General features: G+C 42.7%; 2 protein-coding genes across 2 annotated transcripts; one reads left to right on the top strand and one right to left on the bottom strand.

Annotated features, from left to right (window-relative positions):
* Positions 1–568: 568 nt before the first annotated feature.
* On the top strand, positions 569–14,266 carry LOC105896855 (calponin-1-like). The gene is made up of 7 exons (XM_012823663.3): positions 569–736; positions 7,251–7,372; positions 8,350–8,416; positions 12,590–12,727; positions 13,087–13,203; positions 13,363–13,509; positions 13,990–14,266. The coding sequence occupies exons 1-7, from the start codon at positions 677–679 to the stop codon at positions 14,218–14,220; spliced, it is 882 nt and encodes a 293-aa protein (XP_012679117.1). The 5' UTR covers positions 569–676; the 3' UTR covers positions 14,221–14,266.
* Positions 14,267–15,561: 1,295 nt separating this feature from the next.
* LOC105896856 (transcription elongation factor 1 homolog) lies at positions 15,562–17,395 on the bottom strand. The gene is made up of 3 exons (XM_031562506.1): positions 17,261–17,395; positions 16,986–17,056; positions 15,562–16,302 (listed from the first exon to the last, which is right to left on the bottom strand). The coding sequence occupies exons 1-3, from the start codon at positions 17,374–17,376 to the stop codon at positions 16,238–16,240; spliced, it is 252 nt and encodes an 83-aa protein (XP_031418366.1). The 5' UTR covers positions 17,377–17,395; the 3' UTR covers positions 15,562–16,237.
* Between the last annotated feature and the right edge of the window lie 245 nt (positions 17,396–17,640).

Below are 17,640 nucleotides of genomic sequence, written 5' to 3'. Positions count from 1 at the left end.
ATGGTTTGATAATATTATCATAGTATAACGAGTACAATCCTAATCTATTAAACACATCAAGTTATACTATTCCAGGAGGCTCATTATCCTGACAAGAACAGGCAAAAGAACCCTGATAGGCCCTAGATAGCATCTTTCCCAACAATATGCGGCATAAGCTTGTAAATAAACAACATGCTGTCAACACATTCCTCATTGCGTAGAAGACTCAAAACTGAGATTCAAACAATTAAATTCCAGGAATTTCACCAAAAGCCTGACGAACGTTTGCAAACCAGCCTGAATGTACATTGGATTCATACATTGTTCCAATGAAACATATTTTTTTTTGAAAACATGAATGTTTTTTTGTGAAACATAAATGTTTACTAAATGTTAATGCCACAGTTATAAATGGGCTGCATTTCGTCACTGCCACCAGGTATAAAAGAATGTCGCATCCCAGGCTAATACCATGCGGATGACCTCACTAATGCCTGTTGTGACTTCCCTGTCGTGATTGGATGGCTGCCCTGGCCAATAGGGAGGCGAGCTGTGCACGCACGGATGGGAAAGGTTTTTAAAAGAATGAGGGAAAGTTACGAGCACTACTTCTGGGCCACTGTGCAAGAGAAACAGGTGGGATAAGACTGGTGCTGGAACCTCACAGAGACTAACCCTAACCAAAGGACAAACCATGGCTAGCCATTTTATCAGAGGACCAAGTTTTGGAATGTCAGCTGAGGTCAAGAGCAAGGTAGGGTGTGTGTGTGTGTGTGTGTGTGTGTTCATCTGTGTATACTGTGTGTCTTTCTGTTTATCTGTGAGTGTGTGTGTTTGTCAGTGAATGTTCATCTCTGTACTCTCTCTCTCTCTCTCTCTCTCTCTCTCTCTCTCTCTCTGTGTGCCCAGTGACACAAAAGGGTAACGCTATTTGAAATGAGTAATGTTGACAGAAAAATTGCTAATGGATAAATCTGGAACACAGAATGGTCTGAGATTAGATGGACAAGGGTCACAGAGAGTGAAAGAAAGAATAACACGAAACGAGAGACAGAGGAGAGAGAGCGTGAGAGAGTATGAAGGCAAGGAAGAAGGAACATAAAGTTCGGAGAAACAATAAAAAAAGGGAGAGGGAACCAGTTCTTGTCCTGCCACATTCTAGAGGCTTCTCGACCATCATCCATAGTCACCCCGACACACAAATGTGTTTCTTGTAATATATCTATCACATTAGGTCCCACTCAATCACATCACATTATTTAGGAAATATTATATTATGTTATATTATTATTCATTTTATAATTGTTATATGATTATTCATTGTATTATTGTTATATGATTATTCATTTTATTATATTTGGTACGTTAAATATTATGTATAGCACTTTAGGTGTTCCTGTAGCTCAAGTGATAGAGTGACTGACTACAACACGAAGATCATTTGATATCTTAAACATAAAATGTAAATTTAGAGTAGATGACTTGTTTCATTAAGTAGTTCCCTTATTTGTCCTGGAACCAAAAGTCTTCAGTGCCAGACAATCAGTGATGAACTGTCACTCTCTAAGGAAATAATATCCCCAACTGGTGGAGAGGCATCACTGCCTGGGGAGGGGATATGACAGATGTGCTGTATACCCAAGCAGGGTCTGCTAACTGGCTGCTGGGATGGATAAATATTTACAGTAGCCTTCCCCCAGCTGCAGGCCGGATAGTCTGAGTCTGAGAGTGGGCTGGGGGCTAGGGAGGACTGATGCATGATGAGCACTGCCAAAAGAGGCCGCATGGTTTCTTTCTTCACTCTCTCTCTCTCTCTCTGTTCTGTTCTGCAATGTAATGTTATGCTATGCTATGCTATGCTATGCTATGCTATGCTATGCTATGCTATGCTATGCTATGCTATGATATGATATGATATCTTCTCTGTACTATTTGAGGCAAAGAATTAAAGCAACGCTCTTTTCTGGTCACTTCCTTGTTTTCTTTTTCTTTCTTTCTGCCCGTAGCTGTCCAAGTCTTTTCCTTTACTGGTGAATTCCATTGATAACAAAACGGACATTAAAGTATCTGATTCATTTTGCGTGCCACAGATGGACATGTAAAATGGATGTCTATTGATATAATAAATGCTTTGCAAGCCTCAAATATTTACCTCAGAAGGAGAGAAGCCTTCTGCCAGTAAGGCATTTCATCAGAAGCAGGTTGTATTTTTTTGGCCAAAGTGGGGATGTTTGTTCTTGGAGGACGTATCTTCTAAAAAAAAACTAGCGCCAGCCCTCTCACTGTCGGCCATTTTTAAATCGCAGCATGAGTTATAATTTCGTGCATGGATGATGCGTGATGAAAGCAGTTCATTTGTAAATGGCATAGTCACCCTTTATTTGGATGGTCTTCTACAGACTATCTACAGATGCTCAGATTATAAACAAACAATCTGTTGAAACTCTGTTAACCACAATTTATGGTTAAGGTTCGGGTTAGTGGTTGGGTTTGGTTATGGTGATGTTCAGTGAACAATTAGAAAGACTGTACTTGAGTGTCTGTCTCTGTTGGCGGACTAGCCAAATAAAGTGTTACCTAGAACAAATAACCAATTCTAGAGAATATATCCCCACAGGCTTTTGTTGGAATGGTCTTTCACAACCAATAAAGGTTCCTTCAAAAGTTCTAGAGTTCTCCAAAGTTATAAGCACTGTGTGTGTGTGTGTGTGTGTGTGTGTGTGTGTGCAGGTTAGATGTAGAGATAGGGATACTGTGACATACAGGGAGAGGGATTATACCCAGGAGTAAGATAGCTGGATCTGTTCCCAAAGTTATGTGATTACATATAAGGTAGACAGACACTTACAGACAATCATGCACACACATATGCATGTGTATATATATTTGATTTGATTCATGCTCTTGTCTCTCTCTCTCTTTCTCTCACACAGACACACACAGACACACACACACACACACACACACACACACACACACACACACACACACACACACACACACACACACACACACACACACACACACACACACACACACACATGCAGGTAGGTGCTTAAAGCCCCACATGCAGGCCAGCTCCTTTTATGGGCTCTGCGGCAGCAGCAGCAACAGCAGCAGTTCTCTCTGTCTGGGGTGACAGGAGACGCCCACAAGCTGTAAACACAAGAGAGAGAGAGATGGGAAAGGACACACACACACACACACACACACACACACACACACACACACACACACACACACACACACACACACACACACACACACACACACACACACACACACACACACACACACACACAGAGAGAAAGAGAGATACAGCGAGATGGGGGAACAGGGAGAGATGGGGGAGTATGATGAGAAAGAGAGAGAGATGGGGTGCAGACAGAGATGGGCAAAAATACATCAAAATGTATTTTGATACAAAATACAAAATACCCCTCAAATAAATGTATCAAAATAAAATACAAAATACTGGTGCCAGAAAATGTAACAAAATACAATACATGTATTTTGTATTTAAAATATAGGAAATACTTTTTCTGGATTTTCCGTTTTCTCACAGTTTGGTATAGCAGAGCATTCAGGTTTGGGCTATATAATGTACACAAAGCTCTGGGGAATCCCACAAAAAGGAAAAACAGTGACAGAATATCAGTGTAACTAAGCAAAGCTATTAAAAGACAACAACTTGATTGATTATGTACATATATATATATTTGCAGGCAGCAGCTGTGTGACTCATGTTTTCACAAAACAGGGCTCTCAATGCAATCTCTATGGCTTCCGGGAGGGCTCGCCCCACCATGCTTTTGTCATACGTAATTGTGTATAAGGACGTCATACGGCTTTGATCAAGTCACAGGCCGTGTCTATTACCGCACACTTGCACACTTCAAACACTGACTTTCAGTGCTTAGGGCGTTCACACTGACAGAACGATGTACATTTACATACAAAACACGGCTGTCAGCAGAGTTTTGGTCCGCCATCTTTGTTTTTCGCCAAATTTCCAGTTGGCCGGAGCACAGATTTACGGGTAAAAAGCTCCCACATTTGTGTCTCTCAGTGTTCCATTTGAGACAACACTAATCAGCGACAGAACAAACTACACGGTATTGCAGTGCACTTTGTAAAGTGTGCCGTAATAGCCACGGCCACATTCTGTCAAGATGGCTAACGTTCGGTGCAACAACTCGATTCTCTCTTTGAAAGAACCTCTTTAAGTCGGCGTACTAATGAAGATAAATTGACAAGGATCAAGACAGCTATCTAAGTTTTCGAACACAGCCCTGTTTTGTGAAAAAAATGGATTTAACGTGAGAGTCAATGAGAGAGATCTGGGCGATTTCCATTTCGCCCCAAAAAGGGGCGGGGTCATTTGAAGCACCACTTTTGCTTGACTGTTGCCTGATTCGACAATGACATTCAGAGGCAGATCAGACGGTCTAGTGGTAGAATCTGACAGACAAAAAAATCTCCTTCTGCCTTAACAATGGAGAAAGTATTTTGAGTATTTTAAATACAAAATTACTCTACTCTAAAGTATTTTGATACAAATTACGTTAGATTTTTTATCGGCCCTATCAAATACAAATTACAAAATACTCAAAGCAGTTGAAATACGTATTTCAAATACAAGTAATTGAAATACTGCCCATCTCTGGGTGCAGAGAGAGAGAGAGAAAGTGCATGGTCAGAGCAGGCAGGGAAAGAGAAAGGGAGAAAAAAACCTGAAGAGAAAAGTTGTAATGAAAAAACAAACATGAATGAAAGAGAAATAATCAAAGGGAAGATAAAAGTGTGTGTTTAGTGTTGCAGATTCAAATTAAGCTTGATAGAGCAGTGAGAATTGCTGTTTAGTCAGTCAATTCATTCATGTGTTTCAACATGTGTAACTTCTTGAGTATGAACTCTGTGTATGTACATGTGTGTGTGACATGGTGGGGTGAGGTGGTGTGTGTGTGTGTGTGTGTGTGTGTGTGTGTGTGTGTGTGTGTGTGTGTGTGTGTGACATGGTGGGGTGAGGTGGTGAGTGTGTGTGTGTGTGTGTGTGTGTGTGTGTGCGTGCGTGTGCGTGTGCGTGTGCGTGTGCGTGTGTGCGTGTGTGGTGTCTGTGTGTCTGTGTGTCTGTGTGTATGTACATGTGTGTGTGACATGGTGGGGTCAGGTGGTGTGTGTGTGTGTATGTGTGTGTCACTCATGGGTCAAGTATATGGGTTTATTCAGTGATGGCAAAATACTGCATATAGAATAGAATAGTTCTGAGTTCACTCTCACTCTCTCTCACTCTCTCTCTCACTCACTCACTCACTCACTCACTCACTCTCTCTCTCTCTTTCTCTCTCTCTCACACTCACTCACTCACTCACTCACTCAGTCACTCAGTCACTCACTCACTTACTCACTCACTCACTCACTCTCTCTCTCTCTCTCTCGCTCGCTCAACCACTCACTCACTCACTCACTCACTCACTCGCTCTCTCACTCTCTCTCTCCCTCTTTCTCTCCCTCTCTCGGCACAGAGCTTGCCGTCATCCGTTCTCTTTCTCTTCTCTCTCTCTCTCTCTATTTATGAATCCTTCTCTGTAATGCCATTCATTCAGCACTGGGATGCCATCAGCTTCAAGCAGAAGAGACAGACATAGCATGGCTGCTCACTGCCCTAATAAGATGACAGAGCACACTGCATGCACCCCCCCCCCCCCCCACACACACACACACACACACACTCCAGAAACAACATGCTGCTGAGGGGCTTGATGGAGCGGTATGTAACATTTGTTTGTGTGTGCACGTGTGTGTGTGCATCTCTGGTTAACCATCTGTAAAGGGACATTCTTGGAACCCATACCACGGTGAGGGCATTTGTGTATGTGTGTGAGAGAGTTAGACAGAGTGTGTGTGTGTGTGTGTGTGTGTGTGTGTGTGTGTGTGTGGGGGGGGGGGTTGGGGGCACTGTGTGACAGATGAAGGGAGAGACAGAGAGGGAGAGCAAGAGCAAGGGAAACAAATAGAGAGACAGGGGGGATAACAGTTTCTGCCTAGTTTGGTGTGCTTCCCAGAGTAGGAAGCTTCTCCCTGCCACTGCTCAGGAATCAGAGACTGCTCTTCGTTCCCCGCTCTGTCCCACGTCTTAAAAGGAGAACAGCCAGCCAGCGAGAGAGAGAGAGGAAGAGAGAGAGAGAGGGAGCAAGCAAGCAATCAAGAGCACTACCCACTGCGAGATAGAAAGAGGAAGAGAGAGAGAGAGAGAAAGAGAGAGAGAGGTAGCAGGCAAGCAATCAAGAGCACACTGTCCTGCGAGAAAGAGAGAGGAAGAGAGAGAAAGAGATAGACAGAGAGAGAGAGAAAGAGAGAGCAAGCGAGCATTCAAGAACACGATGCTTTGCAGGAATCTCAGTTATGGGGTGTCAAACCCAGACGAATGCGCTAAGACACAGCGTAGAGTGTGTCTCTCTCTCACACACACACACCCACACACACACACACACACACACACACATCGTAGAGTGCTACGAGTGGGTCCTGGGCCAGTCATTCCTGCAGAAATCTGCTCAGGCTTTTGTTCAGGTCAGATTGGATCTCTCGGGACTCTGCGATGGATTAGTTGGCCTGGAACGGAGTGCAACCTTATTGAATGTTTCCCCCATGTGCAACTCCAAGTATGGCCATTTTATCGTAGTCTGCCATGTGTCATAGTCGGTGAAATTCGTAAACCCTAAATTAATCCCTGTTGTGTTTACTGCTTGGATGGTGAAGAAGAGATCAAGGAAGACATTTTACCACATGCATTATTGTATTACGTAACTGAGTCCTTCCTAAAGAGCATTAAAAAACACATGTGCAAAAAGCATGGTTACTCCATCTAATGGACACATGTAATGATTTGTAGTCCCAAAGGATCCTTTACCTAACATTATTGAAATTTGAATTAAATTATAATGTTGCATTAACAAGTGTGCCTTGGGTAACCAGCACTGAATGAGAACTTTTTTCTTTTCCGGCCCCAAGATGATGTTGAACACAAGACACTGAGGATTAAGGGTTGATGTGTTGCTAAATCGCTGTTCTTAAGGAAAGTAAGACAATACATTTGGGAATATTTTAGCCATCGCCGTAGACTGATTCCGATTCACCCTTCACAGACTTAGTTCTACTAGTACTAGTCCAGAATCGCATCCCCTGTGCTTACTGTCATTGAGCACCAGCATGGTTTCCACACCTGGATTTGACCCTGACCTCTGAACTTTCACCTTTGACCCCAGCTGGCCGGGAAGTATGACCCAGTGAGGGAGGAGCAGCTGCGACTGTGGATCCAGGAGGTGACGGGCCGCCGCGTTGGCGACAACTTCATGGAGAGCCTGAGGGACGGAGTGCACCTGTGCGAGTGAGTTGGAGCTCTAGACCAGGGGTTTTCAACCGGGGGTCCGCGACAGCATTGCAGGGGGTCCGCGACATGAGCCTATGTTGATCAGTTCACCATTGACTTTTTTATCTTTATAAATTCACTTTGATATTTCAACACATTACTTTCTAGTCAGAATGGTGGTCCCTGGGACAAAACCAGTTGAAAACCCCTGCTCTAGACTATAGAACACTAGCCAGCGGTGTCACTTGCAGCTTCTTGTTTGGAGACAGTAACGAGGTCTACTTCCGGATATTGCAAGAAATTAAAGAAAAATGAAAAGGGCAAACTCACAGTTCACATGATTATATATACTATGGTGTGGGTAGTATTCACAGAGTTTACCTATTTTGCACGATTTTACCCTTGATATTTCAAACTCTGACTGAACAGATCATTTTCTTGTGTCCATTTTTTTATATAAATTGAAATTTTTTATATAAACTGAAAAGGCACATTTTTAAAGAAAGGAAATAACCTCACTATGTTTCTCAGGGGCCGATCAGAATGTGATTCTATAGTAGCGTATTTCCTTGCATCTTACCGAGATATCAAAAGGTGGTTAGTGATACGACGCTCCGCATAGGTCTAACAGACCAATCAGAGCGAGGCATTAGCACGTGTTCCATTATTCCTCTGTTTCTCTTCTTATTGCTCCATGTCCTTCATGTTTCCCTTCTTCTCCTCTTTCCCCTTCTTCTCCTCTTTCCCCTTCTTCTCCTCTTTCCCCTACAGTGGTACAGTAGGTAGAGAAGTCGTTTAGTAATCAGAAGGTTGCTAGTTCGATTCCCTGTCGAAGCGTCCTTGAGCAAGACACTGAACCCCTAATTGCTCCTGATGTGCAGTGTGCCATCAGTGTAAATGTAAAATGTGTATACATTGTAAGTCGCACATATGTAAGTCGCTTTGGATAAAAGCGTCTGCTAAATGACTAAATGTAATGTAAATGTTCTCCTCAGACTAATCAACAAGCTGCAGCCGGGGTCAGTGAGGAAGATAAACACATCCACCCAAAACTGGCATCAGGTGAGGGCCCCACTCTATCTGCGGCAAAACGTCTCTGGTCAAATCTGGCACCAGCCGATGCACATTCTGCCCTGTCGGCAGGGTGGGGAGGCAGGCAGAGGCAGAGGCAGAGGCAGAGGCAGAGGCAGAGGAAGAGGCAGAGGCAGAGGCAGAGGCAGGCAGAGGCAGAGGCAGAGGCAGAGGCAGAGGCAGAGGCGGAGGCAGAGGCTGAGGCAGAGGCAGACTGGGCTGTGTGAACTATGCAGTTGTTATGCACCAGTGGCTCCTGTTTAGCTCAGAGGAGCATGGCTGTCACCGCACAAATCAAAGCACCTGACGGAGAAATGTAAGCAGACCTGAGTGCCACACATACATAGCAGAGGCTAATGGGGTAATAGCACGTCTGGTGTAGTACTCCCATCTTGAACTCGCTGACTTCACTATGTCTCCGACTTTAGTGTGTCCCTCCCTGTCTCAGTGTCTTCCTCTGTTTGTCTATTTTGACCTTTTCTCTTTATTTACATCTCCCTTTCTTTTTCCATACAGCATGGTCTGGTAACAGAATGTCGGGTCAAATACTCTCACTTTGAAATGGCAGACTTTACAGTGTCTCTTTCTCAGTCTCAGCGTCCCCTCCCACTGCCTTTCTGTTGGACTTTTCCCTTTCTATTCTCATCTCTCTTTCTCTTTCTATGAACCTCTTACCGGCTCTTTGAGAGTTGGGGAAGCGACTTTGAAAGCATAGCTTAGCTTTCAAGTTACCAATTACTTCACACTGGAAGTTGAACAACAGCAAAACTACCCTAGGGAGAAATCTAGTTTGGTTTACTAAAGCCACTTTGAAAAAGTAATACAAAATGACTTTGCTAAAAAGTGATCAAATTGACAATATACAATTGATACGGATGCCAGACAATCACATGCCAGCAAAACAATGCCACTCAGTTGAGTTAATTGCAAAAAGTGCCAACTTGTCATATATAAAGAAAAAATAAATAATAAATAAATAAATACCCAACAATTCATGGGAAAATGCAAGGAATGTCACCTCTGGTTTTGTATACAATGTCCACCGGTCAGACACCTGCCCTCCAGAAACTCCAGTCCAGGTGTATTAGGGGGGGGGGGTATTACTCAGTTAGCCAGGTAGCTTCTAAAATAGCATGCAACAACTTCTCTGAACATTTGCTCATGACACAAAGGTCAAGTGTGAGGTAGTGGCTGCCTGATGCCTTCACAGCGGTCAGGATGAAAGAAAAGGGAGGAGGGGGTTGTCAAAGGGGGTTGAATTATACAGTAGAGAAGCAATGGTCAAATGAAAGGAAAAAGAATCATTCCTTGCCTTTTATGGCCCAATACTGTTAGTTTCAGTAGAGAACTACACAAAAATAGCAAAGAAGTCATTTAAATATGGATGTCGTTTAACTTCCAGCAAGCTACTGCAGAGTGCATTTAAACTGCTAGTTTTACTCCATGTAGTTCACTACTTGCCAACACTGCCTCTCTCACTACTTCTCTCTCCCTCTCTCCCTCTCTGCTTCTCTCCCTCAAGTGGTGACCCCTGCTCACTCTCTATGTCTCTCCCTCAAGTGATGACCCCTGCTCCCTCTCTCACTCTCTACTTCTCTCCTTCAAGTGATGACCTCTGCTCCCTCTCTCACTCTCTACTTCTCTCCTTCAAGTGATGACCCCTGCTCCCTCTCTCACTCTCTACTTCTCTCCTTCAAGTGATGACCCCTGCTCCCTCTCTCACTCTCTACTTCTCTCCCTCAAGTGATGACCCCTGCTCCCTCTCTCACTCTCTACTTCTCTCCTTCAAGTGATGACCTCTGCTCCCTCTCTCACTCTCTACTTCTCTCCTTCAAGTGATGACCCCTGCTCCCTCTCTCACTCTCTACTTCTCTCCTTCAAGTGATGACCCCTGCTCCCTCTCTCACTCTCTACTTCTCTCCTTCAAGTGATGACCCCTGCTCCCTCTCTCACTCTCTACTTCTCTCCTTCAAGTGATGACCCCTGCTCCCTCTCTCACTCTCTACTTCTCTCCCTCAAGTGATGACCCCTGCTCCCTCTCTCACTCTCTACTTCTCTCCTTCAAGTGATGACCCCTGCTCCCTCTCTCACTCTCTACTTCTCTCCCTCAAGTGATGACCCCTGCTCCCTCTCTCACTCTCTACTTCTCTCCTTCAAGTGATGACCCCTGCTCCCTTCTCACTCTCTACTTCTCTCCTTCAAGTGATGACCCCTGCTCCCTCTCTCACTCTCTACTTCTCTCCTTCAAGTGATGACCCCTGCTCCCTCTCTCACTCTCTACTTCTCTCCTTCAAGTGATGACCCTGCTCCCTCTCTCACTCTCTACTTCTCTCCTCAAGTGATGACCCCTGCTCCCTCTCTCACTCTCTACTTCTCTCCCTCAAGTGATGACCCCTGCTCCCTCTCTCACTCTCTACTTCTCTCCCTCAAGTGATGACCCCTGCTCCCTCTCTCACTCTCTACTTCTCTCCTTCAAGTGATGACCTCTGCTGCCTCTCTCACTCTCTACTTCTCTCCCTCAAGTGATGACCTCTGCTCCCTCTCTCACTCTCTACTTCTCTCCCTCAAGTGATGACCCCTGCTCCCTCTCTCACTCTCTACTTCTCTCCTTCAAGTGATGACCCCTGCTCCCTCTCTCACTCTCTACTTCTCTCCTTCAAGTGATGACCCCTGCTCCCTCTCTCACTCTCTACTTCTCTCCCTCAAGTGATGACCCCTGCTCCCTCTCTCATTCCTGTCACGCTCTCCTTTCATTTTCTGATGATCAAGGACGATTCAACCTTTTCCTTTATGCCTTTCTCTTCCACCTGGACTCTTGAGGCATCGAGCTGTATATGGTAATGTGGAGGGTCTACTGCTTAGCACAGGGGATCAGTATGTTTACATTCCACAATAGTGGCTGCTGAATTAGGGCAGTATCAGATTGTGTGTATATTGGCCTTTAGGAATATAACCCCGGCAGGATTTCCTCCCTTAAAGGCAGAAGAGATAGGTTCCTTGTAGGCAAAATTGTATAATAATTAAAATATACTGTATACATATATGAAATACTGATAGGACAGTATGTTGCCTTGTGCGGCTAAATAACGGCACATCGCATTAAATGTGGAGAATCGGAGCTTTCATGTGATGCTGTACTTTGGTTCTTTGTCTTTTAATCACAAATTGCAAACAAAGGGGAATTACGAATTATGAACAAGAAACATTCCTTTTCTTACATCCTCTGAAAATGGCTTATTTTCCTCAGTGAGGCTTGAATGAATGAATGAATGAATGAACTCACAAAGTATTTTATAGATACCTGTATAAATACGTATACTTCACATGTTGTAAAGGACTCAACTCAGTTGTCAGATGGTTCTGAGCTACAGGGTGGTCTGGCTGCTGACTGCCACCGATGTACCATTTATATTTAGTGATGCTGCAAAACTGTCCCATTCTTAAAACAGCACACCTACCTGAAGAGCAGGCTTGGGATAAAATTAGGACGCAAACATGGACAGTTCTTATGTCCTCTCTCATCTTCTACAATGAGCTGAGGCATCACATATTTCGTTGACGTAATTACCACGATCTTAGGAACACCTGAAATGTGTTCATTGAATTTACGTGTAATTTAATCAGGAATTTACGTAAACGGTCTGCACCTCCTCCAATCAATCACTCACTGAAACTGTAGCCTGATGTCACCTGAACTACGACCCCTGACCTGGTGAACAAGACCCCAAATCTCGTAAGAGCCTTTGCTAGCTATTGATGAGGTAATTGTGGTTGTAGTTATTAATTTAATTATTAATCAGAGTTCCAAATTGATAGATTAGTACATTTTGTGAGATTGATCTTTATTTTGACCACTATGGTAGACACCACATTATGTGTGGCGCCCCCATGTGTTCAACTTAATTGATCTGCTTTTGTGTTGAAAAGTTGATGCCTGTCCAATCGGGTGAGATGACCAACATTTTATTGGTGCTGCTATCAGGATAGTACCAACATTATCTTGGTGGATCTTGTGAAGAGAGTATTAATGTGTGTACACAATTGTACCTACATTTATTTGGCGCCGTCCACAAGGTAAGGTATCTACATTATTCTGCTGCCCGTGTGAGGCTGGCACAAACTGTACCTACAATGCTGACATCATTCCTTCTTTTTCGGTCCCAGCTTGAGAACATCGGTAACTTTGTGCGAGCCATCACTGATTACGGACTCAAGGCTCATGACATCTTTGAGGCCAACGACCTCTTTGAGACCATGAACCACACTCAGGTCCAGTCCACGCTGATTGCCCTAGCTGGAGTGGTGGGTATTGCCTTTAGAATGCAACACCATATGCAGTCACACTGATATTTAAACTGTCTTTACTTATACACTGCATTTGATTTACATAATCAGAAGTGATGTAAAGAGTAGGCATTCTAGAATTCAAATGAACAATTACAGAGAGCTCTAAAGAACATGGACATGAGGTACCTTTTCTTTGGACTGTGTTCTAAAATTAGATTTGAACCAACGTTAAGTGCCTAAGTGGAATGAGATTCTTAGGATAAATGTTCTATTCTTCCTTCAACAAGTTCTTACCCGATATGCTTCCTGTGATATCTCTGATGAGTATACAGTAGAAGACAGATGACAGACCTGTGCTATTTCCTAACTTCCAGGCCAAGACCAAGGGCTTCAACACCAAATACGACCTTGGGGTGAAGTACGCCGAGAAGCAGCACCGCAAGTTTGCCCCGGACCTGATGAGGGAAGGGCGCAACGTCATCGGCCTGCAGGTCTGTAACTGTCTCTTGTTTTCTCAATTGCTAGAAATGAACAGGGACCTGGTAAGTCTAGATCTAGTTAATTAATGTGGTAAGGTATTTGGCAATAGTCCCCAACAGTCAAATTTCAAACACCTGTCTGAAAACACCTAAACGAAATTTATCTTCTAGATGGGCACCAATAAGTGTGCCAGCCAGAAGGGCATGACCTCCTATGGAACGAGACGGCACCTATACGACCCCAGGTCTAGCATGGATACCCCTCTGGATCAGTCCACCATCAGTCTACAGATGGGCACAAACAAAGGAGCCAGCCAGGTAAGAGCACACTACCATGACATTATCTTGACCCGTAGCTCTCTAACCCCATACCAAGGTGTTAGGTGATACAGGAAGTACTACCCTTCTCTCAGAATTTCAAACCCTTACACCAGCACTTCGTTGACCTTAGCCTCAACTAACAACCAGTCTTCATTTCCTGCTTCCTCTTTTTCTTGGGGCCAAAGTTGCTATAAAGTAAAACCCCATTTAGACAGTGGTACAGGAGGTAGAGGAGTCGTTTAGTAATCGGAAGGTTGCTAGTTTGATTCCCCACTCCTCCTTACCAAGTGTGTGTTCTTGAGCAAGACACTGAATCCCTAACTGCTCCTGATGTAAAAATGCAGTGTCCTTGTACGTCGCTTTGGATAAAAGCGTCTGCTAAATGTAGACAAAACAGGCATTAAGGAATCTACAGTATGTGAATTGTACACATGGTTCATATATGTCTTGGGGATGTTTTATACCTTCTTCTTTTAGGCTGGCATGACTGCGCCTGGCACCAAGCGACAGGTGTTTGAATCAAAGATGGACCTGATGAACTGTGACACATCGACCGTGTCCCTCCAGATGGGCACCAACAAGGCGGCGTCTCAGCGGGGCATGACGCCCCTGGGTCTCCCACGCCAAGTCTACGACAAGAATTACTGCTCCAAAGTTGACGAGTACTACAACGAATCCTACTTGGACGGCTACGATGGCTCTGACTAAAGTCGATATGAGCCCATCCTCTCAAAGCAAACCAAAAAATTCAGATGAAAAAAAAAAAATAGAAAAGGCAAACATGCACACAACTGTTGCAGTCGTTATTGTTTACGGTCATGACACGATGAGCTCGTCATGGCACGGTCAAGTTGGTTGTGTTAAACTTTCATTGAAACGGCTTGAGACATGCGGCACTCAAATCTCTCACTACTGAGCTTAATTTAGCATAGCGTGTAGACTGTAGCTTAGATTTAGATTCGTTAGGTTAAATTCAGTTTGTTTAAGTAGTTATTTAAGTAGTTTAGGTAGTTCATTATTCAACACAATAAAGCTGAATATTCCAAGAGACCCAGTCCAAGACACAATTCCAAATTCTATTCCGCTGCTATGTCACATTACATTTCTATCGCTTCCCAAAGTATCTGTGTACAATCAGCAGCTGTATGTCACAAAACAAACAAACAATTTTATAAGCTGTATCCATATAAAACAATAATAGATTTTTGTTTTAATGCTTTAGGGAGGTATAACTAGCAAATCCCTTCTAAGATAGTGAAATTTACCCTCATAGTTGGTCCAGGAAAAATGCTAGCATTGCCATTTACACACATTATCCATAGCTGTGAACGGTTTTACTCACATACCAAGAATAGTTTCATGATAAAATGTTTCATCTGTTGGGATTTGGTAAATTTAACAATTGTTTTTTAAGCAGCATTCCTCTTAATAAAGTGCCTTCCTCAGTGTTTGACTTTAAGTTGAAGTTACCCGCAGACAGAGTAAGGGTACACCTTATTTACAAGCGTGTTGTAGTTCATAAATCTGTGTTAGTGTAATCACTTTAGGACCTCTAGTGTTCAGCTTGTGTCACTGCAATGAGAAACCAAATACAATGGGAAAGCTCAATTATTATTTTTCACACTAAAATGGTAACCCATATTTTGTATCTGCTGTACCAGACAATGGGAATTGTATCATCATAATGTCTGTTTTATTTGTACTTTTGTATGGTGTTCAAACCAAACTGAATCAAGCGTTTCCCAAAGTTTGACCCTCTCCTGCTTATTGCTTCTTCAGGCCTTATCCTGTTGACATACGTACATATGGACATACGAGCTAAAGGTTGTAGTATGACATACGTACATATGGACATACGAGCTAAAGGTTGTAGTATGACATACGTACTTATGGACATACGAGCTAAAGGTTGTAGTATGACATACGTACATATGGACATACGCTCTAAAGGTTGTAGTATGACATACGTACATATGGACATACGAGCTAAAGGTTGTAGTATGCTAACCTTTATAGTAACCGAAAGGAATAAACAAATGCATGCATAAGAAATTTGAACCATATTTAATCCGCAACACCTTTTGCAATGAAAAGTCAATAAACACATATCAACTCAATGAAACAAAGCATGACTATGTTGCACCACCACCACAACATAAAACAACATGGAGTTATCATTGGCAGGAACTCATTTAAATGAGGATGATTTCTACAGAGGCCTCACTCGCCCCACTGTGCAGTGTAACTTCCCATGCTGTGCATTTATTTCCTTAAATATCTGTCCCTTTGGGAATAAAATATTCCATCATGTTGCATTGCTTTAATTCCATTTTCCTTTCAGTTTCTCATGTTTATTCACAAAAATGGTGTTTTGTCTTAAAATGAATGGGATAATGTAACCTTACGTATACTGCATCTACACTACAATATCCCCCCTTCATCAAAAAATAATATGAAATAACTTATTTCAAGTTAAAAAAATCAATTAAATGTGTTATTTTAAGATATAGTCTTTAAGATATAATCTAAAAGTAGCAGCTGAGCACAGACAATGGGAGGTAAGAGTTGCAACATTTGTTTTCTTTTCTTTTCTTTTTCTACACAGTGGTTTTCTACCTGACCTTTGACCCATTATGTCCTGTTGTGACACTAAAGACAGTCCCAGTTCATTCAGCATATAGATTTACACACTCCACACATTCAAACCCTCGAGCCATTACAGCTGTTATTGATTGGCAGATTCGCATGCGTCTATCCAGTCGCTATACACGTCAACTGCCTCTGAAAGATCTGATACACATAGTTAAGGTGAATATGAAAGGGAAAATATACATGTGACATATGCTTTTTTGAACAGGTAACAGGTGTACATTGAACTGCTGATAATTAATTAAGTAATGAATGTGTTATTTTAAATGGTCCTTTTAACTACTTAGTGGAGAGCCAACAAACTCTCACGAGGCTTTTCGAGACATCCCTAGACAAATCCTTTAAAGAAATATACCCATGGAGGCTAACAAGGCTTGTCTTTGCCCGAGTTAAAAAGAATCCATGTTGCATGACACCATTCCACATCTTGGCAGTAAGTTGATTTCAACTAAAGAATGGTGCTAGCATCTTCTTCAAAAGACAGGACTATTGAAATAGTACTTAGGCTAAAAAACAAGGTAAGAAGTGCACAATACTGTTTAGAATTACATATGAATTAAACCAAATTGCTTACAATCCTCTACTTAAAGTATCAACTGCACAGATGAAATTAAAGTTTAAATCTATCTGATGTGAGGATATTTTAAAGCGTCAACAAATCCAAACACACAACGTTCCTGAAGTCACAGATATCAAGGACAATTATTAATTGATTGATGGGTAGACAGGAAAAAGAAAGAAGGAGAGAGGGGTGAAAAGAAAGAAATAAAAAGAGAAAACACAGCTGGCATGATCACCTGGACGGAGGACGTAAATAAGGATACAGGTTATCGGGGTCTGGAACTCCTCCAGGCAGACAGAACAGGATATGATCCCGGTATTCCTACTCCGCTCCCTGTTGGAGTACATGTAGATATGACATTCCAGCATTCATGAAAACAAACAGGTTTGATTCACCAAGCAGTACCCTAAGGTGTACAGCATCTGCTATAGTATAGTTAAATTGTATAGTTTAAAGTTAACTTATTTAGCAGACGCTTTTATCCAGAGCAATTTAAAAAAATTATAATAGAAAACGTAACACCTAGCCAGCACCTACATTTTCACATCGCATGACTTCTCGTGGTTACAAAATGGACATGTGAACTGGGTGTCAAGATCCCCTGTCAACTTCTTTTTAGGAGGGGGCTTCCTCTTCGACTTGCGGCGACCCATACTTGGATAATTTGTTTATCTGAAACGACATAAGTAACAATTTGAATGAGATTGTATTAATCTGATCACCTGGAGCCACAATAGTCTTGATTAAGATGCAAATAGAACACAGGATATCATTAACCATATTTTCTGAACGCAGACCATTTAAAATTGTAAGCCTACACACTCACAACGCAGGGTATGCTAGGCTTACGTGGTGACAGAAAGCAGAGATAATTTGATGTTAAGATTACAACGCAGGTAAACAACACAGCGAGGTAC

Source organism: Clupea harengus, chromosome 24, assembly GCF_900700415.2.
Source record: "Clupea harengus chromosome 24, Ch_v2.0.2, whole genome shotgun sequence".
Taxonomy (NCBI): Eukaryota; Metazoa; Chordata; class Actinopteri; order Clupeiformes; family Clupeidae; genus Clupea; species Clupea harengus.
This window is presented reverse-complemented; position numbering and strand designations above follow the sequence as displayed.